This window comes from Uloborus diversus, chromosome 1, assembly GCF_026930045.1.
Source record: "Uloborus diversus isolate 005 chromosome 1, Udiv.v.3.1, whole genome shotgun sequence".
Classification (NCBI taxonomy): Eukaryota; Metazoa; Arthropoda; class Arachnida; order Araneae; family Uloboridae; genus Uloborus; species Uloborus diversus.
This window is the reverse complement of record NC_072731.1, coordinates 212,581,567-212,609,406: the sequence shown is the minus strand read 5'-3', so window position 1 is coordinate 212,609,406 and position 27,840 is coordinate 212,581,567. Positions and strand designations below refer to the sequence as shown.

At 34.2% G+C, this 27,840-nt stretch overlaps 1 protein-coding gene across 2 annotated transcripts in view; it reads right to left on the bottom strand.

The window, feature by feature from the left end:
• The window catches only part of LOC129234159 (sorbin and SH3 domain-containing protein 2-like), a 121,856-nt gene that overhangs the window by 23,091 nt on the left and 70,925 nt on the right, over positions 1–27,840 (bottom strand). Inside the window, exons 4-11 of one of the 2 annotated variants that reach the window (XM_054868072.1) lie at positions 24,771–26,030; positions 13,881–13,951; positions 12,976–13,099; positions 9,539–9,741; positions 6,043–6,118; positions 5,265–5,318; positions 2,627–2,696; positions 1,285–1,405 (exon numbers count right to left, since the gene is read on the bottom strand). In XM_054868072.1, coding sequence (XP_054724047.1) covers positions 1,285–1,405; positions 2,627–2,696; positions 5,265–5,318; positions 6,043–6,118; positions 9,539–9,741; positions 12,976–13,099; positions 13,881–13,951; positions 24,771–26,030 — 1,979 coding nt within the window. The remainder of the gene's footprint in view (positions 1–1,284; positions 1,406–2,626; positions 2,697–5,264; positions 5,319–6,042; positions 6,119–9,538; positions 9,742–12,975; positions 13,100–13,880; positions 13,952–24,770; positions 26,031–27,840) is intronic. The other variant, XM_054868073.1, reaches the window with a different exon arrangement.

The window sequence follows — 27,840 nt, the reverse complement described above, 5'->3', positions numbered from 1 at the left end:
AGTGTGACAAGTGTGGCTGCAAAGTTCGGAATTGCTCACAGCATCGTTTCACGACTTTGGAGACAATTTCAAACTACAGGAACAGCTATCCGGGGGTTCAGTAGTGGTCGTCCACAAGGAACCACACTCGCAGATGACCGGTATATTGTCGTACAGGCCAGAAGAAACAGGCGGCAGACAGCAGGAGAAATCGCTAGACACACGACACAGGCGACTGGACGACCGATATCGCGTTTTACTGTGGCCAGAAGACTGCACGGTGGTGGTCTGTTTGCACGACGCCCTATACGGTGTGTATCTCTAACGCCTGCCCATCGGAGAAGGCGTTTTTTGTGGTGCCGGGAACACCGGAATTGGGGAGACAATGAATGGGGACGAGTACTCTTTACAGATGAGAGCAGATTCAGTCTGAGTAGCGATTCCCATCGCATACTCATCTGGAGAGAGCGGGGAAGCTGCAATCATCCCTCGAACATCATTGAAAGGGACAGGTATGGAGGTCGCGGTGTTCTCTTTGGGGAGGCATCTTGCTTGGTAGTCGTACAGACCTTCACATCTTCGATGCAGGTTCAGTCAACGGAACCCGTTATTGTAACGAGATTCTTCTTCCATATGTGCGTCTTTTTAGAGGCGCTATGGGTCCGCCATTCCTTTTCATGGACGACAATACACCATGTCATCGCACAGTAGCTGCCGAACAGCTCTTAGAGAGTGAGGATATTGAACGTATGGATTGGCCGGCACGATCTCCGGATCTCAATCCCATCGAGCATGTATGGGATTTTCTAGGCAGACGCTTGGCAGCTCGTACCTTACCACCAGTAATGATTCGGGAGCTTCTATTGGCGCTGCAAGACGAATGGGCAGCAATGCCTCAACAACTTATTGACATTCTCATTCTCAGCATGGGCAGACGCTGTGAAACCTGCCTAGCAGTCGGAGGAGATTATATCCCCTACTAAAGACCGGATGTTTCTTGCTGGACACCCATCACAGGGATGTTTCGGCCTTCAGTTGCATTGCGCTCCATGCTACTTTTTCATTAACGCTTCTTTTTATCCCTCTGATTTCTCTTTTAATAAGTGTTGCTTACATTACACATGTCCTTACATATTGGGGATCTTACGGTATTAAATGCATTGGTTTGGAAAGCTTTTGTACAAAGTTATATTGAAAAAACCGCCTCGTCCTTAATTTTTGCACACCAGTGTAGATCAAGAATATAGAAAGCAAATTAAAATACAGAGAAGGATTCTTGTAAATACACAGTTAAAACATGCTTACAGGTATAATTTTATCATCTGTAACTGAAGAATATCCAGGTTCGTAATCTTCAATAAGTCTTGGGCGTACATTATATACTTCAATCGAAGATTTTGCTGAGGGGGGATACTGATGTTTGTTCCTTAACAACAAAAAAAATACAGGTTCTAAATTAGGCATTTTTCATATTCCAAGTTTTCAACACTTTAAAATTTGAAAAATAAAAGCACACAAGTAAAATTATCATGCAGTAAACAGAAACAAAAGGTACTATGAAGCATTAAAATAGCAGTATGTAGTCTATAAAGAAAATATTTATGAACATTATTTTCACTTGGCAAAAGTAAACTAAATGAGTAAACTAAAGCTTTAAATTATTTACTATTATGAACACAATTAGGGAAAAGTATTAAAAATAACTTTTAAAACTTAAAACAGTTTTATTTTAATATATATATATATATATATAAAAAGGCTAAAAGAAAAAAAAAATAAGAACTTTATTATTCAGTAAGCTTTTCTACTTCTATAAAATGATTCATATTTCTTTCTTGCATTAAAACACTCCGTAGAAGATTTAATATAATATCATTGATAAAAGTAATAAAAGTATTAGCAATTGTGATTCAAAAGAAAAAAAAAAGAGTAAGGGGCATATTGTTTTGCTGGTTTTGAAATTACTTAGTGCCAATTAAAGAAAAAATAAAATAACATGAAAATTAAAAATTTACAGGAAGACCACCTTTTAGCATTCATTAAGGTGCGCTAACAATATCTAGGGCTGTAGTTTTTTTTAACTAAAGTACTAATAAGATGAAGATATGGTGTCCTAAGTTGAACTAAGTAAGGCAGAAACTATCTTCTTTTATGTACCATATTGGCACAATGGACTATATAATGAAGAATCTCATTCAGTTGGGCAGCTTTCTAGACATAAACAATTTGAACATCAAAATGAATGCAATAGGCCGAAAAACATCATAGTTATCCAGATCAATATCATTTACAAATGTTATTTGATGGACCTGTGGTTCAAAATATCTGCTAGGAGGAAATACTTATGCATAAATGCAAGCAATAAATTTCAATAGCTTTATTTTTCAGTTCGAAAATTGATCTTTTCATTCTTGAACAAAAATATTTAAAAAGTTGCAATGTTCTAAAAAACTATTATATAACTATGACTACAAAAGTATAAAGTAAAAATTGGATTATAGAGGAAACAAATAAAGCTGAATCAACCAATAAAATTACAGAGTTTTAGGGCAATGCATGTTTACAGAAATATTTTCAGGTAAAAGAAACTTCAGATAAAAATGGAATCATTTGAGTAAGCTATAATGAACTAATAGATTTTACTTACAAATTTATGTTTGTACCATCTTGTTTCTGACGATTATCAAGAGTGGAAGACTTTTTACGCATCATTTTTTCTGAAAAAGAAAATATTACAAATAAATAAATGATCGAGGTTTTAAACATTTAATTTGTTAAAGTGTGTACTATTTATTCTATTAAAATTTGTGTGCATCAGTGTACTATCTCTGAGAACAGCTGGGAGTTCAGTTGAACCAGGTACCAAAAGAATAGAAAATTTTGAGGGAATCTATTACATATAGTCTTATTTTTGTAGGACTGTAATTAGTAAAGATATTAACTTTGTTTCTTTAATTTACAGGTGAAAAAATGCTTCAACGTTTACAATTTTTAGTACCAATCAAAAAAGTGCAATTATCTGTGGAAGATGCAATTCTTTTTGCACTTCAAAGTCAAATATTCTGAAGTTATATCTGAAAATAAATAAATAGCGCATACTCAAACGTTTCACACTTATTAGCTGTATTTCATTTTCACAAACAAAGGACAAAAGAAGGTAACCAATAAAGTTCTTGCAGCCAGGTATGCAAATTAGTGTATCACATGTTTTAAACACCTGTCCGGTGAGGTCAGCGCTAGTGGGGACCCATGGATTAGAGAAGCAAAATGGATGGGTCAAAGGAGCTCATTCGGTGTTTTTTGCTTTACGATTTCAAAATGAGCTTATCCGTAGCTGCATCAACTCGTCAAATATGTCAGGCGTTTGGGGTTAATGCTGTTAATGTACGTACAGCAAGGCAGTGGTTCCAAAAATTCAGATCTGGAGATCTGTTGATGAGCCTCGTAGTGATCAACCACCAGCCTTGGATGATGAAGCCCTAGAACTGGACATCAATGAGGACAGTAGCCTAATATGTAGTGAACTTGCAAGACAGTTTCAAGTTTCTGATGAAACAATTAAACTTTATCTCACTGCTTAGGTAAGTGGTATAGGCTAAGCAAGTCGGTTCCGCACAAGCAGTCAGAAATTCACAAGAACCAATAAGTGGTAGCCTGTATGTCGTTGCTTTCTCGGCACATACTGCACCCATATTCGATCCAGTGCTTACCAGTGAAAAAATGTCGGTCCTGCATGACACTCCTAAGCGTTCCAAACATTGGTTGTCATCAAAGGACACTGCCCCTTACACCACAAGGCCATCGATGCACCCACATAAGATCATGCTTTGTGTCTTGTGGACTCCTCGCCAAGTGGTTCACTACGAGCTGCTTCCAGTGTCCCAAACCATCAGTTTTCCTGTAAGCACAACAATTGGAATGTGTGCAACAGGCATTACAAATGAAGGAACCATCACACGTGAATCGCAAGGGGGTACTCTTCCTGCATGATAACAATGTCCACATGCGGCACGGGTAACCATGGATACTATTCCGCAATTTGTTTGGGAGACTTTGCCACCCTCCGTATTCACCTGGCCTTGCTCCAACAGATTACCACATCTTTCACTCCCTGAACAATCATCTTCGGGGGAAATCCTTTACGAATGAAGTTGTGCAGCGAAAAGCAATCATAAACTTTTTTGCATCCAAGACACCCGAATTTTACCACAAGGGGATTTCACAGCTAGAGACACATAGGCAGAAGGTTCTTGATGCCGATGGAAATTATTTTGAAGACTAACAACAGACCATACTTTCTGTAAGCCATTTTTTGTTCCATCATTAAAAACGGAAAGAATTTTATTAGTTACCTTATATTTTACACATTTTAAATCAGTTTACTATACAAGAAACTTTTTACTCATTACAGGTTTGACACACAGCGGTTTTAATTTCCTTCTGTTAGAATTTTGTCAATTTGTCAAAAAATAAAGTTTTAATAATTGCTTGGCATTTCATCTTTTCTTTTTTTTTTTTTTTTTTTTTGAGCAATCACGATTGCTTATTGTTCTCACTTGACCGTCTTTGATGTCCGTGCTTTTTTCAGCTTGGACCAGGGACCTCTGCAGCACCTTCAAAATCTTACTTTTATTTACCATTAAGAGATTACTACATGTATTGATATTATGGAAACTTTTACTGTAAATAGGATTTTTAGAAAACAGTGAACATCACTTTACATCATCGCCTCAGAGTTTGTTTCCTTTTTTCAAATAGATTTTTTGGGGCTAATATTCATATTCTGATGCAGTTTTTTAGAGAACCTGTTGGAAATATTCTGGAATCTCTAAACATGTGTTATATATAGGAGGAATATTCTGCATTTATCTTGAATAAATCCTATCATTTTTATTCTAGTGAGATGCATCTTGCAAATTATGTTTTTACCAGAAAAAGTTATGTCCTCATCAAAATGTCTCTTCAATAACATTTTAAATCTTGCAATTTCATTTTTCTCAACTTGAATATATGTATTTTTAACCCCTTTTCAAACAATTCTTTCCCATTTTCGGCCAAATTTAAGCCTCACAAAAATTTTCTTGCAAAAAAAACAAGATTTTTCTTTTTTCATAAACAGGTTTATTACAAAGTGTTTTCTACCTTACTGCAGTGCTAATTGTTGTTTCAAACCTTTTAAAAGTTTCTTCAATTGATCTTCTAGACACATTAAATTGATTATATTTTAAAAATATTTTATAACTTAATTTACATTTAAAATGTAAGTTAAGAAAAATGTATATTACCTCTTGTACTTGTTTCAGGCTCGGAGCTATACCCAATTAAATACTCTTGAGTATCTATGAAATAATAATAATAATAATACAATTGAAGTTAACATGTTTTGTATCAACAAATGTTTCATTTAGCTAAAAAACATCTGCATCGGAAAGAGAAGGCAGTTTGGAAAATCTGAAAATTTCAGCAGCTTGCTATGCCTTACATTATATTATCTTATACATTGTGAAATTCATTACACCGCATACCTACTCTCAATTGGTCCTTTTGCTATATGTTTTTCAAATTATTGACATAATACTCCTTAGTGCACATCAAACTAAACCTCAACTCATTTAAATGCAGAAACTATTACAGTCAATAAAATCATCCCTTAACTTAATAAAATTAAAAAAAAACTGCCAACTGCACACTGAATAACAGCATGAACAGCATAAATCCACACTGAAGACATATTTTAATCTCAAACAAGAACTTTGTATTAGTAAAGTGCAGAATAGAATTTTTAAGTTTCATCTGTTTCACCACAATCTGATATTGAAATAAGAAATGACTTGTATGACCCTTTAACAAAATAATGCTTTGCTCTACTGCTAGTATTTGTCTACTTTTTACTTCCTTTATTCTTTTGAATTTATTACATTTTGATAGCTGTAAAATTTTTAGCTCAATTTCTTTTCAATGAGATTAACTTATAATAGTAGATTGATATACAATTAGTGATATCAGTCATATTGGATGAAAGAAAAAATAAATGTGCATGAACAGAAATAAAATAGTGCATACCATTAGCAGAGTCTGCTTTATGCAAATTCTTGAACATAGTTTTATACCAGTTGTGCATATTTTCTTTCTTGACACTCTGAAACAAAATATTTAGTTCAATCCAAGGTACTGAAAAATTAAAGCATTACAGCATTTTTATGCACTGTTAATAATAAACAAATTAGTAAAATCACTCTACAGAACAGTATAAACTTATGACTCTTTTGGATGTAAAATAAAGAGTTTTACTGCAAGTAGTTCCAGTAATAAACTGAAAGTTTCTGCCATTTAGCCGGGATTCAGACAGAATAACTAAAAAACACTGACAGCTCAGTTACGACGGGTTGCACTGTACTCCCAGACTCTGGCTGGTGGGCTAAATATCTTCCAGCTGAAATGAAGGTAATCTCAGCTTCAATGAGCGAACTTCTGTTTCCGGCGCGGTTATTTACTATTCCAGACTGATGTGCCCAAAACAAAGGTGAAACTGCAGTCTCTTAACATTGTAACTGGACGAATATATTTGTTTGTAGTTCTAGCACTTAGTTTAAATTTGCATTTGCAATTTCTTAGCCAGATGAAACATATATGCAAGTCAGAGAAATAATGAAAGAATTAAACAGTAGAAAGTAGAAAGGATGGATCAAGTCCTGTCATGACAAGGATAAAAAAATATCAATTCGCATAAAATATTCACAAACCTAAATGTACAGTAGCATTTTCCTTTGACACTGTAACATTTTTCTTTTTTTCAAAACTTTAAAGGTCTCCAAATATAACATTTAAAAACTTTCTTTATAACTACAACTATGTACGCATAACTCTTTCTTTTCATGTCCAATTCACTCATTCAAAGCAAAACCAAAGAAGGCAACATTTACATTTTGTAAGTTAGATTTAAGTTAGAAAAAATTGAAAATTTTAAAGCACGATTTCAAAAGCTATAAATTTTAAACTATGGTAAGACCTTCTAATATAGAATAGCTTGACTTTCAAAGTTGAAATATACTTTCAAAGATTATAATTCTTGGTTTCTTTATCTTCCAAGTATAAAAATATTTTAATACAAATGCGATGACCAGTAACAGGCTCTGGACCCAGCTAGGCTGGTCCTAGTCAATTTAATAAATCCCAATGAAGATCAAGGGGCCCTCTTTAAGATATCCACACCTTTGCTCATTACCGCCTCTTCTGGTAAGCTGTTCCAAGTGTCCGGGATCCTACTAAAGTAGTAATTTTTCGTAACTTCCAGGTTAGCCTGAGATTTGAATAGCTTAAAACCCCACGTCCTGCTTTGCGTGCAAAAAATTTTATCCATTAACATCTTTAATTCTGATAAATTTAAACAACTGAATCATGTACCCTCTCAGTCTCCTTTCCTTCAGGCTATACATATCAAGCCTATTAAGTCTGGTATCAATCTAAATCTGAATGTTCTTTTACTAGTCCAGTTACCCTTCTTTGAGCCCTTTCCAATACAGAAATATCTTTCCTCAGATAAGGCGACCAAAACTGAACAGCATACTCCAAATGAGGTCTTCTAAACTCTTATATAAAGGCAGAAGAACCTTCTTAAATTTGTTTGAAATAGATTTATTGATAAACTCAGGCATTTTGTTGGCTTTGTTATTTGCAATACTGCACTGTTGTCTAAACTTGAAATCCTGCTTAATCGAGATACCCAGATCAATAACATTTTTTGCCTGACAATGACTGAAGCCTATAAACGATAAATTGTACGCTTATTTCCATGACCTAAGGGTAGCACTTGATATTTCCCTACATTAACTGCCATAACCCGCTTTTCAAGTGAGTTTTACTAAGTGAGCACTTAGTAATATGATCTAAATACTCTTGAAGCTGTTTTACTTGTTCTTCATTATGTTCAACCCAATAACTTTTACATCATCAGCAAAACAATTCATGTTTCCTGAAATATTTTCATTAATTAATGTCATTCATAAAATTAATAAACAAAAGATGCCCTAAAAACTGATCCCTAAGGAACCCTGCTTAAAACATCAGTCCATTTAGAATGATTTCCCCTCACAACTACTCTTTATTCCCTTCCAGTCAACCAGTTCCTAACCCAAAGTTAAGTTTTTCCTCCTATTCTTATATCAGATAGTTTGCGGATAAGAGCAACATGCGGTACCTTATCAAAAGCTTTTTGGAAAATCAATATAAACAACATCCACACACTTTTGTTGTCTAAAGCCAAGATAACCTTATCATAGAAATGCAATAAATTAGTAGCGCACGATTTACCTTTCCTGAAACCATACTGTAAGCAAATCAACAGACTATTAGTCTCTAAGAAATTCATAATCTTAATTTTGATCAAAATTTCAAAAATCTTACAAACCACTGAAGTCAGACTTAAAGGTCTATAATTCCTTGCATTAGACCCCTTCTTGAAGTAAAGCATTATGTTAGCCAGTTTCCAGTCCTCTGGTATTGCCTCTGAGTTAAATGAAGTTTTTAAACTCAAACTTCTCAATCCTTCTTTCATATGATTTTGAAATTATCATAATTCTTGATATAGCAGAGTGGTTTCTTGATTTCTAAGCAGGAGAGTCTATCTCCCCCCTCCTAAAACCATGAAGACCCTCCAAAAAACAGAAAAATATCTTTAACCCCCTCCAAAAAAAATTTCATTGGAGCAGTCCATGGTCGTCCCGTCCCCCCAAATGGGCACTCTGTTTTGAGTATAACATGTTCCCACATAACCCTGAAGTTAGCAATTTTCTTTATAAAAACATGAAAAACAGCTTAATTTTAAATATTCATCACATTTACAAATATTAAACCAATTGAGTATTTGCTGCTTAGAGTTTAACTAATACTTCAATGTGTAAATTAAAAAATCCATATCATGCTTAATACAATTCAGAAATTATAATTAAAATTCAAAAAATACAGATGTATGACAGTCAACAGTTGAAAATCTGAATCTGTATTTAATTATTTGCTATGGGTTTTTTCAGCAGTGTAATCAACGGGAACATTTAATGCAAAATTCATATAATATGAATCACTAATAAACCTGGAAATATCAAACTTCCAGATTCAAGTTTTTATTATCCAATAATTTTGAATCAATTTATATCAATCAATTCAAACAGTTAAAACAGCATTAAAACAATTTTTGTAAAACAATTTAAAACTACTTTCATTTTTTTCAGAAAATCCTTCTAAAAATAATTATTAATAATAACTACAATCAAAATATCCTTTATAGTAAACTCTATGTCTAGTGACAGTTTCAAAAAGAAAGCTGACTTTCCTAAGGGATTTTATAATCAAACAAAATTTCGTCTTTTAAACCTAACCCCTAGTTAATTAACTTTGTTTGTATTCCTGTAATTGTTTAAGGTAATGGAAATTAATACTTGAAAAACTGTTCTTAATAAATTTAGCTCAAAATCCATTTATAATGAGATTGGGGGGGAGGTAGGGGAAGTTAATATAAGTCTGTCTTACTTTTCCTATATGGTTTATTCATTTTAAAACTTACGTTTCGAAGACCAATAGGGATGCCATCTTCGGTGGGTCCAATACCTTCATATTTAGGTGGTGCAGGAATAAATTTGGTTGTGGATGTTTTTTCTTTCAGGATTTCTTTGACAGGAATAGCATAAAATTTGTCAGTGTGAACCTGGTCTCCATCCACAGTGATCTTTTTATCTAGAAGTACAGCACCAGGTGGTGGAGGTTCATCTATGAAAAGGAAAAAAAAAATCATCTACTTTTTCTTGCAGACTGTATAAGATCATATTTACTCATGGCATAATAAAGTTAGGGTGGTGTGGGGTGGCCTGCCACTTCAGGGAGGATACCCAAACACAATGTCAAAAAGAAAAAAAAATTTAAAACATGTTAAATGAAACAATAGCTGCAATTTGCATTTTCTATAATTTTCTGTTCTTTTAATTTCAACTAAACAATTTTTTAGTCACTAAAATTTATTCTATGCCCTTTTTAACAGCAAAAATTATTAGGAATTCGGATTTTAAATAAGTGGAAAAAAAATAATAAAGAAATAGAACAATACCTGTAGGCTTGACACTTTCAGTGTCATACATGTGCAATATTTGTCTTGTCAGAAGCAGTGGTAATGGGGGAATTCAATCACCCAAAGAAAATGTTTTTGGAAAGGTTCAGAACCACTAAAATTCAAGTTTTACTTTTTAACTTCCACCCAAAACAGTAATTTCAAACCAAAATCGGTGAATTCTGAAACGCATACAGATAAAGTAAATTTCTCTTAAACACACATAGATTTTCCTTTACTAGTTGATACTTGTTCATTTAACACTTTTTTTATTACTGTAAAAGAACTTACCCTACTAGCAAAATTTCTTGCATCAATCTTGACGGATCGTGATATTATTATATCAATATTGATGTGATCCATACTGCATAATGGTTGCATAAGGATTAAAAAGCAATATTACAATAACAACACGTGTGCAACATTGCATTCATCTTAAAATACCAATATTGATATTACCTTACAATAGCAGCATTGCATCCATGCTGACGCCAACAAGATGATACAGATTTCATGCTGTCCTTGTCAGGGTAATTAGTACACAATGGAACAGGTGGAATTTCATTGATAGTTTCGCATGCGCAGAGTTCATTGCACCCAGTTTTGCTGGTCTGTGCTCTTACCTTCCTTTTTTGACGTTTCACACAGTTGTTTGAGCTCTGCTCCATGCCACACATGGCGATGCAAATTTTAGGCCCAAAAAAATGGGTTGCTTAGTTATTAGTGTGCAATATTATTGTTTTAGGAATAGTTTATGAATGACTGATAACTGCATTTGTTTATTAATATAGTGCTAGACAAGCTACAGGTATATTGCAGACGATGTGTGATCAATGATAGGAATATCCGAAAAAGGTTTTTTGTCCCTAGACTTTGAAACAAAGGACATGCAGCCCAGAATTTTGTATTGTCACTTCAATCTCACGAGAAAGATTAATTTTATTTAATGATTACTTATGTTATTCTTAAAGATAAATTCATGTTTTTTCCAGGAGATATTTTCAATGCTAACATCCATTCGAAAATGGATTTTATTTTATTTATTTTTTTATTGCTATCTCTACTCTTTAATGAACTATAAAAACTTCCTTGATCATTCCTATTTAGGCATTTTATGTGTTTATAATACAATTAAAAGTATAAATTTAAAAAATAAATCAAGTATTACGCAAAAAGAAGAAATTTTCATTTTTTAAATTAAATTGCGAGTACTATTAATATCTTTATATGAATTTCCAATCAGATGTCAGATTTAAGAAAATATGCTTAGGCTAGAAAATTAATCTTGAAGAATGAAATTTTATTCTTGAGTTTGAAGTGAAAATAAGAAATAAATAAATAGATAAAACATCTTGCAAACGTACTGATTTCATACTGTCATGTCAATGTATCCTGACATTTTCCTGTCGTATCAATACGTGTGCAGGATTACAAAAGCAAGATCATCTTGCAGAGAGACTTGATTCATGCTGTCATGACAACATCTTGATATTATCCTGTTATATCAACATGTATGTAGCATTACAAACGCAGCCTATTTTGACATTTTCCTGATATTTTGCTGCGTACACCTTGTCAGTCAAAGTTGCGGCAGCCTGCCGACAGCAAAAATGGAGTAACAAAACAATACTGAGGCAGCATTAATGCAATATGATTTTTCCTGACATGTCAACCTTTATTCTATATGGAGGCAAGATATTTTGCTTACTGGGTACTTTCGCGAGCCTGTACTAATTGAAAAAATTAAGTCTCTGGAAACATTTCAACTTCGTATATATTATTAAATTTTAACTTTATAAATATGGGAAATCACTGATGTTTTTAATTTCACGAAAATTACGGCCTGTGAAAATAAGTGTTCTAAATATGTTTACGGGGTTCAGAATTATCAATTTTGGTTTGAAAATGTTGCTCTGGATAAAAGGTATAACTTGGGCTGAAATTTTAGTGGTGCTGAATACTTCCAAAAACATTTTCTTTTGGTGATTAAAATCTGTATACTTTATGCTTACCTGCTTTTTTACTTTTCAGGTTGACAACCATGGTTCGCCAATATATATGATGATTCTTATCATGAGATAAATCCGATATTTATTTTGAAAATATCATGATATTTTGATATTTTGAATATTTATTTTTTCAACTATGGTATTTAGGTTGGCAATATAAAAGTTATATCAATCATAGTAATATTGTTCATTTACTATTAAAAATAACCAAAAAGTTATGTACTATATTTATATGATGCATTAATACATCATTAATATAACAAAGTAATATAATATTCTTTTTTTATTTCATATTCATAAAATTATTAACAATGTAACAATTTTAATTTATATTACAAGTGCCTAAATAAATGTAAAATATTGGTCAGAAAAAAGAAAATGTCTTATGACTGTGCACTGAATAATACATATTTTTTATATCTGAATCATATAACTGTAAAAGTAGACAACAGAAGAAAAATGAGTAAAACAGCTAATGCTAAATCAACTCCATAAAAATTGATAAAAATGTTAAATAAAATATTAGATATAAATAATGAAAGATATAAATATTATAATAACAATATAAGAAAATAAAGAGTGATTTGAGGATGCATTTACAATTTTGAAGACATTAGTTTGCTCTGATTGAAAATATTGGATATATATATCAAAATATCCGAATTTTTTAAAAATATTGGACATTTTGGATATTTTTAAAAATATCAACCCTGGTTCACACAATCAACATCCACTCTTGGTGTCCCTAATACGTACTGGCCATGCCATTCCCCCAAGAGGACAAATAAATGGGGGAGAACACTATACAAAGTGTAAAAAAATAATAATGGTGTAATTTTGAACAATATTCAAATCAAAACATCAAATTGTGCTGTTACAAAAGTTTATTACCTGTCACAATTGTGTTTGATGCAAATTTCAATGTTTTCCCATTGGATGAGCCATTTCCAATTTGATTCTCAGGCAACGAGGAGCTGCGAAAACGATGATCTAATGAAGCAGTATCATTTCCATTCTGCAAATATTACATTAAGAATACTGAGTACTAAAAGCAAGTTAATTCTTCTCCAGAAACAAAATACGAAGGGTAGGTGTTGCATAACAATAATTATGCAACAAATTTTATAGCAGTAAAGCTCTTAGATTTGAAAATTTTACAATCTCTCCGTTTTTTAGTCAATAATATTTGTCATATTATTTGGTACTTTTTTGTCATTAGTACGTTACTTGGCACATTAATTACTAACCTCAACCATATTTTTTTTCTTCATTACCATCATTGTTGTAAGAAAGAGATGACATCATACTTAAATTGGTCTTTTTAATAAACTTCCAAACAAAACAAGTCACTTTCAATCGCTAAAAGTTTCATCAAAATAAAAATAAATTATAAAAAGTCATTAAAATGTAAACAAATTCTCCAAATAATAAACAAACCTTTGACAACACGTAATCAAGTTTGATTCTGATAACCTACCGACTGACAACTAAATAAAACAACAATAAATGCTATATTAAAATGTCAAATTATCGGCCAAAAAAACATATCAAGCCATTAATGTAAAATGAGATTGTTATAATCAGCAAAAATAAATGCAACAATGTTACTCTTCTATTTCTATAAAGGTGGAATAGCCGAGCAAAGTAAGCTACCAATAACAGAAAAGTACCAATTCAAATTTTTTTCACATAGCATACTGTATATTTTTCTGACATGAAAGAGTAGTGCTTAGGATTTAGTAGGTATATAATAACAGAAAAACTAAACACTCTCAAATATTAAGCATAAAACTCACCTGCAGTCTGCTAGAGTTATTTGGAGAATCCAAGCCCCTGGAAACACTTATATTATTTTCATAATGCCTTCCTGCAAAAAATAAATTTGAAGATATAAGTCAGAACTTTTTATAATGAAACATACTGGTTAAAATTTTATTAAATCTTAGTAAACAAAAAGTATTAGGCTCAATCTGAGTAAAAAAACGAAATACTGTCAATTCATGATAAATAAAAGACTTTTTTTCGAATATTCCTTCATCTCGAAGCTTTCATTGGGTCCCAAACTCTTAAGGCAATAAGAATTTCTCATAACCGGAACTACTAATAATTCGTAGGTTTTAGTCGGTCCTTTAAAACTTCAAACTGTAGAGAGTCGACTGTTTGTTTTAAGGAATATACTTAAGTGAACAATAGCTTTTTTATACTAGCTTTGTAAATGATGTGTACAATTTCAACAAATAAATAGCTACACATTTTTACGTTCTAATTGGAGGGAATATTAAGCATGAAGCAATTTAATAAAGGATTCACTTACAATTATCCACTTTGAGACAGCAAAGTATTACCACATCTGAAAAGATTGAGTTTTAAAGCTTTACAAAACCCAAAATCAGAGAATCAGTCGAAAACGAAAAGAAAACAAAGTAGAAGTTGAAGTACTTAAAAGAGTACTTTTGTTCGAGATACAGAGAACGGTCACACTGGTGCCACCGCATGCGTTCGGAAATGGCAAACAGCTGTGTTTTTACGTCACCAACCAGTGTTCAAAATGCTTACGGTCACTTTCGGCGATCCGTTTGCTACCGCACAAACCAAAATCCCCTATATATACAAGCCGATGCATTAGCTTAAGATAATTGAGGGTGCAAGTTTTCTTTCTTTTTTATTCTCTGTGTATTCGAAGGCTGAGCGGCTCTTGCAATACCGACATGTGCATATGCTGTTCCATTTTTTTTCTCTTTTGGTCTACAGCAACTATTTTGTCAATGCATTTTTTCATTTTTAAGAGCAAAGTAATTATGCGTAATCTCAATTGCTGATAGAACTGGCACTGGATAATTCTGGTGAACTCTATTCTGACAGCATTTTACATCAAGGTAGTAGAGGCAAGTCGCGTGAATCAAGTCAGAAGACTCGAATTCAAATCAACAAAACAAATCAAGCTTAAGATCAGTCATTTTGGATTGGAGTGCGGGTGTTTGAGTGGTTGTCTTCTCTGGTAAGTTATCGCGTTTGTTGATTTCTTACTACGAGCAATTATTAGCGGCACGCATGCGTTGTTTATAAAATAAGTATTATTTTTGGCTAATTTGGCAAAACCTAAAACTTTGCACTGGTAACCCTAGCTCCGCACGCAGCAATGTAAAATCCGATCCAAAATGGCTAAACTCAAGCTGATGCGTCGGCCTATAGCGGCTCTACACAAACCTAGAAAACCTAGAGCAGCTATATAGATAGGCCGACGCATCAGCTTAAGTTTAGCCATTTTGACTCGGATTCTTCATTGTTGCGCTGCTTGGATTACCACAGCAAAGTTTCGGATTTCGCCAAATTTGCAGAAAATAATAATTTATTTTATAAACAATTCACGTGCCGCTAATAATTACTTACAGTGAACAATCACCAACGCGATAACTGGCCAGAAAAGACAACCGCTCAAACACGCGCTCCGATCAAAAAAGGCTGATCTTAAGCTGATGCGTCGGCTCGTGATAGAGACCTTACATAAACCCATCTTTCACCACAATCTCGACGTGTTTAACCCGAAATGGGAGGATTGTGCGCCGAGCATTTTGGGCACCCAATGTTCCCGCCGCCCAATCTTCCTAGACCGCGTTTAGCGAATTCACATGATACATTTTGGTAATTTCGATCGTGTTTAAAGTTTTACACTTTGTTTGACTGGAAGGTCGTCAGCTGCTGAACTATAGAAAACCAGTCATTTCAAAGTTTTCCAGGGGAGAGGGGACGGATAGCATATTCTTTGAGCATCTGGAAGTAAAATACACCAAAATGCACATTTACTTTGTAGTTTTGAAATCTACGTGCCCCCCCCCCCCCCCCCCGCGCTTGATCACCCAAATGACGGGCTGAACTACATGTTCGAATAAAGGAACCGGTTGGTTGATTAGATGCTGTCACGTTGGGTATCCATAGGATGTTTTTATTCTTTATCATGAATCGGTAACTTTATTAGAACGCGCCTGTTAACCGGTCACTCTATTTAACCGCACGAGTGTCTGGAAACAAAGCTATTCTACCGGGCTCGGTGACGGCATAACCAGAAAATGACCAGCCAAGCTGTGTAAACGCTGAACTGTTCCGAACACAGCGTAAGGTTGAACAATTATTTAATACATACGAGGCAGTGAAAGCAAAGGGATGAACGTCAGAAAAATTAAAAATTTGGAGATAACCAGATAACCAGTACTGGAAGATAAATCTCCCCTCCGTTCTGGCGCAAGAAGTAGAACTAGTGCCTAACTAGGTGCTGCTATATACAGCATGATTAGGAAATTGTTTCAATAAAAGCCTACCAACGACCGCAACTTCGAAAGCGTTTTACTCAAAACTTGAAAATGTTCACTTACGTCCCTTTGCTTCTCACTGTATACAGGGTGTCCATCCTAAAAGTGGACAAATAGCTAATTCCTAAACCATTAGAGATAAGCTTATAGTTCCATTTTGAAAAAAATCTTTAAATTGCGCAAGGACTCGAAATTCATGAGATTTTTGTCAAAAAATGAGATTTTTGTCAAAAAATCCAGTTTTGAAGAAGTTACAAAATTTAACTTTTTATACAGTCCCCCAGTCCTAGCAATGATATTTAGTAAAACATTCCAGACACACTAACATTTACAACTAAAGAAAAACCCTTCTACGACCAAAATTGACTGAGTTATGAAGTTTTAAAAAATCAAGATTTTCGGAGATTTTATGAAGTCAGCGAGGGGGGGGGGGGGGGGCTCTTAAAGGGCTCTTCCGCTCTTAAGGGGATGTATGCAAATTGACAAAGTGTGTTAATAGGTTCAAATTCATTTTGGTTTTGTTATCGGGGGGCAATGTTAACGGTTGAAAAGATTAAGCAAGTGCTATATATAAGCTCAAAGTCTCTTTTTTTTTTTAAAGGTTGGGGGGGGGTATCGAAGTGGTTTGTCGTTTTGTTTTAAGAACCTCTAATTTCCATCCCCCGAATATCATTAAGTAAATGGACATTTTTTATAAATTCAAATCAAATAATGTTTTTTAAACAATTATATTCTCTTTTTTTTTTTTTTTTTTTTTTTTTGTTCTTTCAAAAAATGTTTTTGTTTAATTTCAGGGGATTTTTTAGACAATCATGAGTTGCTTACTATACTCATTTGACCAAATTTGATGTTGCTCTGATTTTTCAGATTGCCATGACGACGGTTGTTTTAATTATTTATTTAGGGAGAAAAATTGTCGAGTCATAGTTACAAATCATCTGTGGTTTTATTATATTCATATTTTTTTCAGGGCTGAACACAGGCAGACTTTACATTTAAAAAAAAAGAAAAAAAGGTTTCTGTGTGTAAAATTACGTTTTTCAGAAAACGAAAAAAAAAAAAACACCTATGTAGATGAACTTAAACAGCAATTCATCTTCATACAAAATTTCAAGATTACTATTTCTCATCATTTAAGATTGTTCTGAAATAAAAATACATAACGGTATACGCTATAAATAAACTTTATGATAAGTGTACTACTGGTGGATATCGGTCATAAAATCTTTATCTTTATTATCGCATCCTATACTTCTTTTTTACGGATACACGTCATAAAACATATTCTAGAAAATTAAGTTAACATTTTATGACGGGTGCGAACTTCTTAGTCAATTCTATTCCATTCCATTTGTGGAAAAAAGAAACCCAACGAATATGCTTTCGCAATTCGTGATTGCGAAAACATCATTTAAATTCAAGATAGTTTGAATTAGTTTTTTGTAACATCTTGAATTCAAATTTTGTTCCTCGCTACCACGCATTGCGATCGAGCCCTACTTGTTGAGTTTCTTGTTTCTACAAATGGAATGGACTATTTTCACAAAAAATCCATAAAAAGAGTGTACATAGTTTGTAAGTTTTCTTCAGAAATTCATAGCTAATAAGCTATGAATCAGCTATATAAATTGAAGGGTGATCAAAAAAAAAAAAAAAAAAATTTTTTTTTTTTTTCGTTTCTTCAATTTTTTTTACTGGTTCTCTCAATGAATGAGTGATTTCTGATTTAATATTTATTGGAAAATGAGGATTTCTAAAAGTGTCCCAATACTTTTGGTTAGTGTGTGATACCTATAAAAACAACTTACGCTTTCACACAACAATACATTTACAGATGCCTTACATTCCTCAAAGCCAAGGGGCGAGGACTATTCTCTCCCCAAATGGCGAAACTGAAGTAAACATATATATTTAGGGCTACTTATCCTTGTCAGTTCCTTTTTTCTCCTTACATCTAGGAGCGGTAAGTATGCTCGGAAAGAGATGAAACAGATTGAAACTTCGTAGAAATAAAAAGAAAAAAGTCTTTAAAAAATAATAATAAAAAAAAGAGTCTGGTGATTTATTTTTTTTTTTGCATCTAGCAAGTTCTGACTAACAGACCAAGTCAGCAGAAAGTTTTCAAAAGAAGCCGTTCTATTTTTAAGTCTGGTGAACGAACGAGCAGGTTTCTCGTCTTATTTATAAGAAAGGATATTTAGAGATGTAATGCTTCGCTACCTCAATTTTTGAAATGGTTTTCTTTGTTTAAAACTTCCGCGGCTAAATGTTCCTTAGCTGAGATTTAATGAATTCGATATTTAAATTTTTATTTGATTGTTTCCTTCGATGTTGGCTCAATTTTACGTTTGAGAAAGGAGACAACATTTAAAAATTAACTGCAAGAAATCAGAAATGTCGGTCTTCAAACAGATACAAAATTATTTAGTGAAATATTGGTTCACTGTAAAAGAAAAATATTTGGGTAAAGTTACCAGTATGAATGGGTGTAATGTTACACGAATTCTTCTGTGAAGTGTGTAGCATCATTGTTTTAAGAACTCAAATTGTTGGAGGAGCCTTGCACTATAGTTTGTGTAGAATTCAAAACGCATGCGTGAAGACCATTATCGGTGCAGAGCTGGTAAACTCTTAACGAAAACCGGCCTTAGTGTACTTTAAAAAAATTGTGTAATCTTCTCCGTAAATACCGGGGCAGCATTCTGTGGTTAGCTTCCTCCATAGCAATGGAGTTTCTTTCCTGATAACCTGGTGCAACGTTACGAGCGATGCGTAAAACATTACACCAGTTTTATCAGTTGAGTTACTCTATTGGTATGGAGGCAGCTAGCTGCCACCGCTTTTACGTAAAGCCCTCGATCCGTCTCTCCAGGGTCTCCCCGGATCCAGGGCTTTACTTTCACGGAGTAAGGTTACACAAATATCTTACAGTGTGGCCGAGCGGTAAAAACGCTTGCTTTGCGACATGTCTGTGAGACTAATGCCGTGGGTTCGGACACCGAGTGTAATTTCCTCTCTTGGTGCAATATATGTCTTGTTTGCATGATAAAATAAATACATGATTGGCGTACATTAGTTGTGAAAAAGCATGAACTTGACAAATATTGAATCAACGAATGATTGAAAGCAAAAGCTGTAAAAAGACAAAAAACGAGAAGTTTCTAGCATGATTTCTTTCTATATACTGGTATAAGGAAATTTCAAGTATTGTAACCTAATAATTAATTTTCATACCTTCAATTTAAAACGTATAATAAGAAATTATTACCTGTTACCTGATCATTTAATATACCTGGATAATTTAAACTATCGAACAGCTAGTTTGAAGTATAAATCTGTATTTACAATTAAAAATGAGTACCCGTTCAAGAAAATCAGATGAAAACTCAATTTTCGCTAATGTGTAACCTTTCAAGCAATTTCTCTTTATGCATACAGACAATTCTGGTGTAACCTTGCGCAGAAATGAGCGAGACGTTGCGCTTAGTTGCATTACCATGGTGTAACCCTCCACAAACGATGTGTAATTTTAAACCAGTGATAGCAAAAGTTACACTAGTAACATAAGTTTGTCTGTTTGTGGTCCTGCGATAATTATTTCTTACTTGGGTGAACGTATATGCATCACATGTTTTGCAAAATGAATTCAGGGATATTAGAAATTAACTGCACATTGCGACACATTAATTTTTGATGGCTGATCTTTTATTAATTCTGGAATGAATACGAAATAGGTTGGGGGAGAGGAGAGGTGTGAGATCAAAATCGGAAAAAAAAAAAAAAAAAGAAGAAGATGCAACATCGTCCAATAAAAAGGCGAAGAAGTGGTTTTCAACGCTTTCTCTAACACAGGGATTTTACTAAACACACATCTTTATGCAATGCTGATAAATGTAATGCTTTCCAAAAACTGCCTTAAACTAGTATGTTGTGGCCATCACGAAACTTTCTTCTATATTTTTCTTTTTTTCTGATCCCTCCCCATGCTTGATGAGGAAGCAATATTCCCAACAAAAACAAAATTACACATGCAAAAACTTGACGACCATCCCAATGTCTGAATTATTGCAAAAGCAAAGCAAAGAGCGAAAATTGAAAGTTATTTTAAAAGCCTTGCTTGAATTAATTACAAATATTTTATTTGTTAACAAACATAAGATGGCAACAGTTGAAAATTTTAAATCATTGAGATAATATTTCCGATCATTTCCATACAATTAAAATCATGAGAAATACGCAGACGACAATCTATTACGATTTATCTTTCTTATTGTAGCATTAATAAAGCTATTTTTATTCGCAAAAAAAAAAAAAAAAAAAATCAATACCTCTTGGAGCGATTGGCGTCAAAATTGATCCAAAGCCTGTTTACATATGGATTCACATATATTCCAAATTTCAACCAGAACGTAGCATTACTTCTTGATATAGGGCACTCACAATGGAAAAAAAGAACGGGTGATTGCGCTACCCCCTTTTTACTTTCTTCTATATCTAATATATAGAAGAAAGTATTGGATTCGTGCAAATTTTCGAATTTCGAATTTTGACGGATTCGAACGTTTTGAGGTGTGCTGAGTCCATTTCGACTATTTTTGGAAAATGTCTGTTTGTCTGTGTGTATGTGTGTGTGTGTCACGTCTGTGTGTAACAAGTTTTTTGTGGCCGCTCTACAGCAAAAACTACCGCATGAAATCGAGCGAAATTTCGTACACATATGTGCCCCTATATGAACTTGTGCCCATTGGTTTTTGGCGCGAATTCCTCCAAGGGGGGTGGAGCAATGGTACGTTTTTTGAGTTACGCGTGCTTGCTATTCCTCAAGAAGTAACTGGCGGAATCAAACAAAATTTGGTCCATATGTTGCCATTAACAGGAACAGGTGCTGATTCAATTTTGGTGTCAATAACTCAAACGGGGGTTGAGCTATAGAACGTTTTTTGTCGTCAATTGTGACTGCTGTATCTCAAGAAATAATGAACGGAATGAAAGAAACATTTATCGGCAAGTAGCCCTTAGTGGGTATAAAAGCTGATTTTATTTTGGTGTCAGCAGCTAAAAATGGGGTAGCGCAATCGCCCGTTCTTTTTTTCCATTGTGAGTGCCCTATCTCAAGAAGTAATGCTACGTTCTGGTTGAAATTTGGAATATATATGAATCCATATGTAAACAGGCTTTGGTTTAATTTTGACGCCAATCGCTCCAAGAGGCGTTGATTTTTGAGCAATCACGATTGCTTATTGGTCTCATTTGACAGTCCTTGATGTTACGGTTCCTTTTTCAGCTTGGACCAGGGCTGCAGCACCACCGTCCACCGGCGGCGCCACGGCTGGTCCTGAGCACTGTCTACCGGAATCCACTTTTACTGGGCGGTGGCGTCCATGTCCTACACACGCATGCTCATACACACACCCCTACGCGCGCACGCCTTTACATCACACATACACACGCCTACGTGCACACACGTAAGCCTACACACACAACTATACACACGTAACCCCCCAGGAGGAGGGAATGCTTGGGGGGGGGAGCCATTAGAGTTAATTGGGGGAAGTGGGTCACTTTTTTTTTTTTTTTTTTGAAAAAAAAAATAGCTTTATTAATGCAACAATAAGAAAGATAAATCGTAATAGATTGTCGTTTGCGTATTTCTCGTGATTTTAATTTTATGGAAATGATCGGAAATATTATCTCAATGATTTAAAATTTTTAACTGTTGCCATCTTATGTTTGTTAACAAATAAAATATTTGTAATTAATTCAAGCAAGGCTTTTAAAATAACTTTCAATTTTCGCTCTTTGCTTTGCTTTTGCAATAATTCAGACATTGGGATGGTCGTCAAGTTTTTTCATGTGTAATTTTGTTTTTGTTGGAAATATTGCTTCCTCGTCAAGCATGGGGAGGGATCAGAAAAAAAAAAAAAAAGAATATAGAAGAAAGTTTCGTGATGGCCACAACATACTAGTTAGCTGTTGGCACCAAAATAAAATCAGCTCTTATACCCACTGAGGGCTACTTGCCGATAAATTTTTCTTTCATTTCGTTCATTATTTCTTGAGATACAGCAGTCACAATTGACGACAAAAAACGTTCTATAGCTCAACCGCCGTTTGAGTTATTGACAAAAAAATTGAATCAGCACCTGGTCCTGTTAATGCCAACATATGGACCAAATTTTGTTTGATTCTGCCAGTTACTTCCTGAGGAATAGCAAGCACACGTAACTCAAAAAACGTCCCTTTGCTCCACCCCCCTTGGAGGAATTCGCGCCAAAAACCAATGGGCACAAGTTCACATAGCGGCACATATGTGTACCAAATTTCGTTCGATTTCATGCGGTAGTTTTTGCTGTAGAGCGGCCATAAAAAACTGGTCACACACAGACGTGACACACACACACACACATAGACAGACAGACATTTTCCAAAAATAGTCGAAATGGACTCAGCACACCTCAAAACGTTCGAATCTGTCAAAATTCGAAATTCGAAAATTTGCACGAATCCAATACTTTCTTCTATATATTAGATATAGAAGAAAGTAAAAACGAAATGTGTAATGTTTTAAATAGTGTTGTGTAATATGCTTTTTTTTAATAGCCATTCTTTTTTTTTTTTTATGTGACCGATGAATGGAAGTTGAATTAAAAGTAAAGATGAATAATGGCAACAGTGCTTTTTTCTACTGATTAAAATATTGTTAGAAAAAGATTAATTCACACGAATTTATTGCGACGTCATTGTAAAAGCATCTGAGCTTTCTTGCTTTGGGACCTCACTAGGCTATATTTTACCAAAGGAAATCAATTCAGTGCACAGCATTGATAGGGCCTGAAAATTTTCTAATGATCATGTGCAGAAAATTAAGAAAAAAAAATTAATACAAAAATAGATTTATGAGTAATAAATCTGTTGAGCAGACTGGACAGAAAAAGTGTGAAAAGATGTTTTCAGAAAAAAAAAATAATAAAATTTGGTTTAAAAGCATTTCTTGTTTGACTGGCGTCAACAACAGACAATGCACAACTTTCAAAATGCATTTAGGATGTAATGCATTTATATTTCTTATTTATATTATCTTTGTAATTAAGCAAAATGACAAAAGGGGTGCATTGAGAGATTCGGGTAGGGTGCAATGTCATCCTAAAAATATACCTTCAGGAAACACTATGAGCTTAAATCAGTTTTCTGAAGGTGTCTCGAAGGTAAAATCAATTAAAAGCATCCTAGAAATATGAACACGGACTGTAAACCACACTTATATTTGTTTTTGAAACGAACTCCTATGCTGAAATACACTAATTATAAATATCAAATGAATTTTAAATAGGAAATGCAACTAGGACACTAATAAAAATCATCAGTTATCCTAAATGAAAATAATTAAAACACACAAAAGCCTATTTTAGAACCAGAGATCGATTAGCAGGCCTTCAAAGATATCATACGCTCATAAGCAATAATAATTATAATACAAAATTATGAATAATTAAATTACGTATTTTATTTATCATATTTGTGTGAGGCATAGTTACATTCCCTTTTAGTATTAAAAATAACAAAAAAAAAATAAATAAATAAAAAAATAAAAATTTATTGATCATTTTATTTAAAGCTGATTTAGATTAGTCACATCAATATTTACCATGAAAAAAGAATTGCATAAAAACATGAGAAAATATATTTAATTTCAACAGAATATCCAGACTTACTTTTACTAAAAAGCGGCTTTATGAAATTACGAAAATAAAATTTAAGCAGCAATAAAAGTAAATACTCTGTGTAGTTCTCTATATTCTAAAATATAGATTAGCGTCTTTTAACCTTTTTATTTTTATTTATTTATTTATTTATTTATTTATCTTTTTGTTTTTCAAGTAAAAACGATCATTTTCATGCTAGTATTTCAATAGTTTGAAGAAAAACATGTGTTACGCAATTCATATATTTGAAATTCCAAAGTCAAGTAAGAAAAACATTTAAAAATTTAAAATAATTATCAAAATATTTCGCAATAGTTATGTTTCGAATAAATTGATAATTTTTGGAGGAAAAAAAATGTCGTATTTATCGTACGTAAGACAGATTTGCTTTATCAACAAAAAAAGTTTTAACTAAAATTTGATTAAATAATGTGCTTTGCAAAAGTTAACGATATATTATTTTTTTTTTAAGTTTATCTTTAAAGCGAGGGTGATTAAACTTTGAGTTGCAATTCACTGCTTCATTTTTTACATAATGGGTACATAAAGCAAAATGTAAAACTTTAGATTATTTAGTTCATATTTTGAGTACTTCAAACCTTTTTCCAAGTACGAATTAACTATTAAAAGAGATAGAACTAATTAACAAAGAGTTAGGAGGAAAATAAAAGCTTACCGGAGCAGCAGTTATCAGTACTTTGGAAATCAGTTTCGGATTTTTCGGATACAGTTGTGATCTGATCTTCTGTTTGTTTTTTTAAGCGGTTTTGAAATCGTTTTTCAAGTTCAACCATCATTGGTGACCTCGGAGTGGGAGCTCTCTCTTCATCCAAAGAATGGCTCTTTGCAAGATTCGAATGTCGGTCAGTCAGAGCAGACTGTAGTGATTCAGTTCTATTAACTTCCTTTTTGTCAACAGTGCTATGTTTTTGAGATGATGAAAGAAGTGGTGGCGGCGGCGGTGGAGGAGGTGGTGTCTTGGAAATAGGTTGTTGTACATCAACAGATTCTTTCACGGCAACAGGTGTTTGCTTGCATGCAACTTCTAGGCCAGTTGACATCTCAGTATCAGTCTCTTTCGAGCAAAGGGATGTTAAATCTGATTCTAAATTTTCATCTGTCAGAAATTCTTGAGATTTATCTTGAGAGGAGGTAACTTCCAAGGATGAAATTGGATCTACTTGTCTTCCAGAATTTGTTTGCTCAATCAGGATGGAATTCGACTGAAATTTTGGACTCTTATTCATTGGAACTTCTTCATCGGTCTTCATAGCAAGAAAAAGTTCCTTTTTTGGCACACGTGGTTTAAGATTGATTATAATTTCAGACTTGTGATACGTCTCCCCATCTGTGCCATTTACTGGTGAGGCATTATCATCTGCGACACGAATGTTAGTAGTATTCAATAAACATGGGCTGTTAGTACGCGATGTTAGTGGGGTGTTCGCGCGCAAAGCATCTCTATGAATACTGGAGGATTTGCTAGCAGTGAGTTCGGACAATTCCGCAGTGAACACGCTATTTTGCACTTGCGATGGCTTCAGGCAATTGGCGTAATCGCAGTGACCAATAGGTGAACTAGCTTTAACTTCGGGTCCTGGGTTATGCCCAGTTAGAGAGACGCTTTCCTTCGAGCTATGGCGGAGAAGGGGCTTTGCACTTGCAGGTTGCACATCGGAAAGAAAAGAATTCTGCATCTGAGAGGGTCGCAAGCAACTGCTAAAATCACACTCTCCGTTTGAGTCTTGAATTAGACCCTTACTTGAAAATTCATCAGTTGGCACAACAGCAACAGAAATATTTGATATATTTTCTGGGGTCACAGACCAAGAAGATCGACGCACTTCTAAATCAGCTGGAGCTTTTATCGGCTGTCCCGCTGTAGTAATTTCAAAATTAGGTTTTTCTGGGGCACTGACACTCGAAAAAGTAACGTCTGGAAAAAGAAACATAGAAGTTTTTTTAGGAGATTCCATTTTATAATTGCAATTTATAATAAAATTCCCACTTTGTGGGTTACCTGAATCCACTTCGCTAATGTCAAAATCTGAGGACTTATCAACAGAAATTTCGTCGCAGATCGGAATTATAACTGCGCAATTTGTTTCTACATTGTGAGAATACTTACTATCTACGAAACCTGCTGGACGTTCGTTAAAATTTTTGTTTTGGACAATGTCATCTATACTTTCTCCATTTAATAATCGATCTAAAATTACTCTTCGCATGCGAGTCGAGTCTATACTGGCGGTATCCGGTGATTTCGAACCTGATTGACAGTCAATATAATTTTCTGAAGGAAGCGTTCGCTCAGTTGGACAACGGAGGTTATCAATTAGTTTGTCTTCGAGTCGTGAAAGACTATCACACGACTGAAACGAGTCAAAACCTTCGTACATGGGGTTGGGTGATGGCTTGCTTTCACTCCGCATACTACTTCGCGAGTTCGATCGTGAAATTCGGTTTTTTTCAAAATCGCTATCTAGTGGCATTACGGCAACACGATCCTCACATGACACAGGACTAGATTCAATGGTGGACTCAGCGACTTCACTGATCGGAAGGGGAGAGGACTCTGGAGATGATCGAAAAAAGTTCGGCGGAATTGGCAGAGGCGTAGCTTTACTAGGTTTATTTTGCTTTCCGTCACCCTCTAAATTGTAAACATTTTCGCCGTTGCAGCTGGTTTCCAGCTCGGAGTCGGATTTAAATTTAACAGGGCTAAATGCAGCTTGTGACGTAAATTTCAACGAAGCGTCTTCGACACGATTTTGTTTATTTCCATCTTCCGTTATAGGGCTAGACGCTTCACATTCGTCAATTTTTTCTACAACAGCTGGAGAAGAGTTATGGTTAAACTGATTATGTTTTGCAATTTCGCTAGAATCATTACAACGTATAGGAGAATCCTTTTCACTTGTTTCTTCTATTTCTATAGTTTCACCGGGTGTTTCCAAAATGGGAGCAAGGAAATCCTGCCGCAACACATCAAACACACTTTTAAAATCTTGGACACACAAACTTTTCTTGGAATTATCAGGTAAAGGAGAGTTTGCTAGAGGTATCTGTTCACTTTCTTCGGGCTCTTCTGTCAAAATATCCAGGTCTCTAAGAAGTGCAATGAAGTCCTCATCAACATTTCTGGGTTTATTTGAGTCATTTTTAGTTACATTTGATGCATTTTCTGAGTTGGGCAAGTTAAAGTGAACAAATTTCTGTTTCGATTTTGAAGGAGAATCTGTTCTCTCAAACCTCAAAATGTGTGTATCTTCAAATCCTTTTGATGGCTTAAGGTTTTCAACCTTGGTTAAATCTTGACTAGTAATATTTATCGGTTTTAAGACGTTTTGGTCAGTTTCCGTTGATTTCAAAACACTTTCTCCTACTGTAGCAGAGTCAGAACTTTTCTTATCATCACAGGTTGAAGCACTTACATGGCTTTCTGGTTCTCCGGAAGTTTGCACAGTTTTCAGGTTCTTGTTCTTAATCGCCAATTTTTCATTGGAAACCGACTCAAGTAGTTCATTCTGAATAACAGCACTGTCATGGGAGGGATCACACACGTTTCGTAAAACACTCTCAGTAGAAACGGCAACGGAAGGTTTGGAAGAATTTTTACCATCGAAAGGAGTTTTTATAGAGGATGAGAAGCAATCAGAAGGTGCGGCATATTTCAAAAGCTTTGGTGAAGCTAGTGGATCGTTTGGGAGTTTTTTATTTCCTAAGAAGTTCTCGGCTGATTTTAA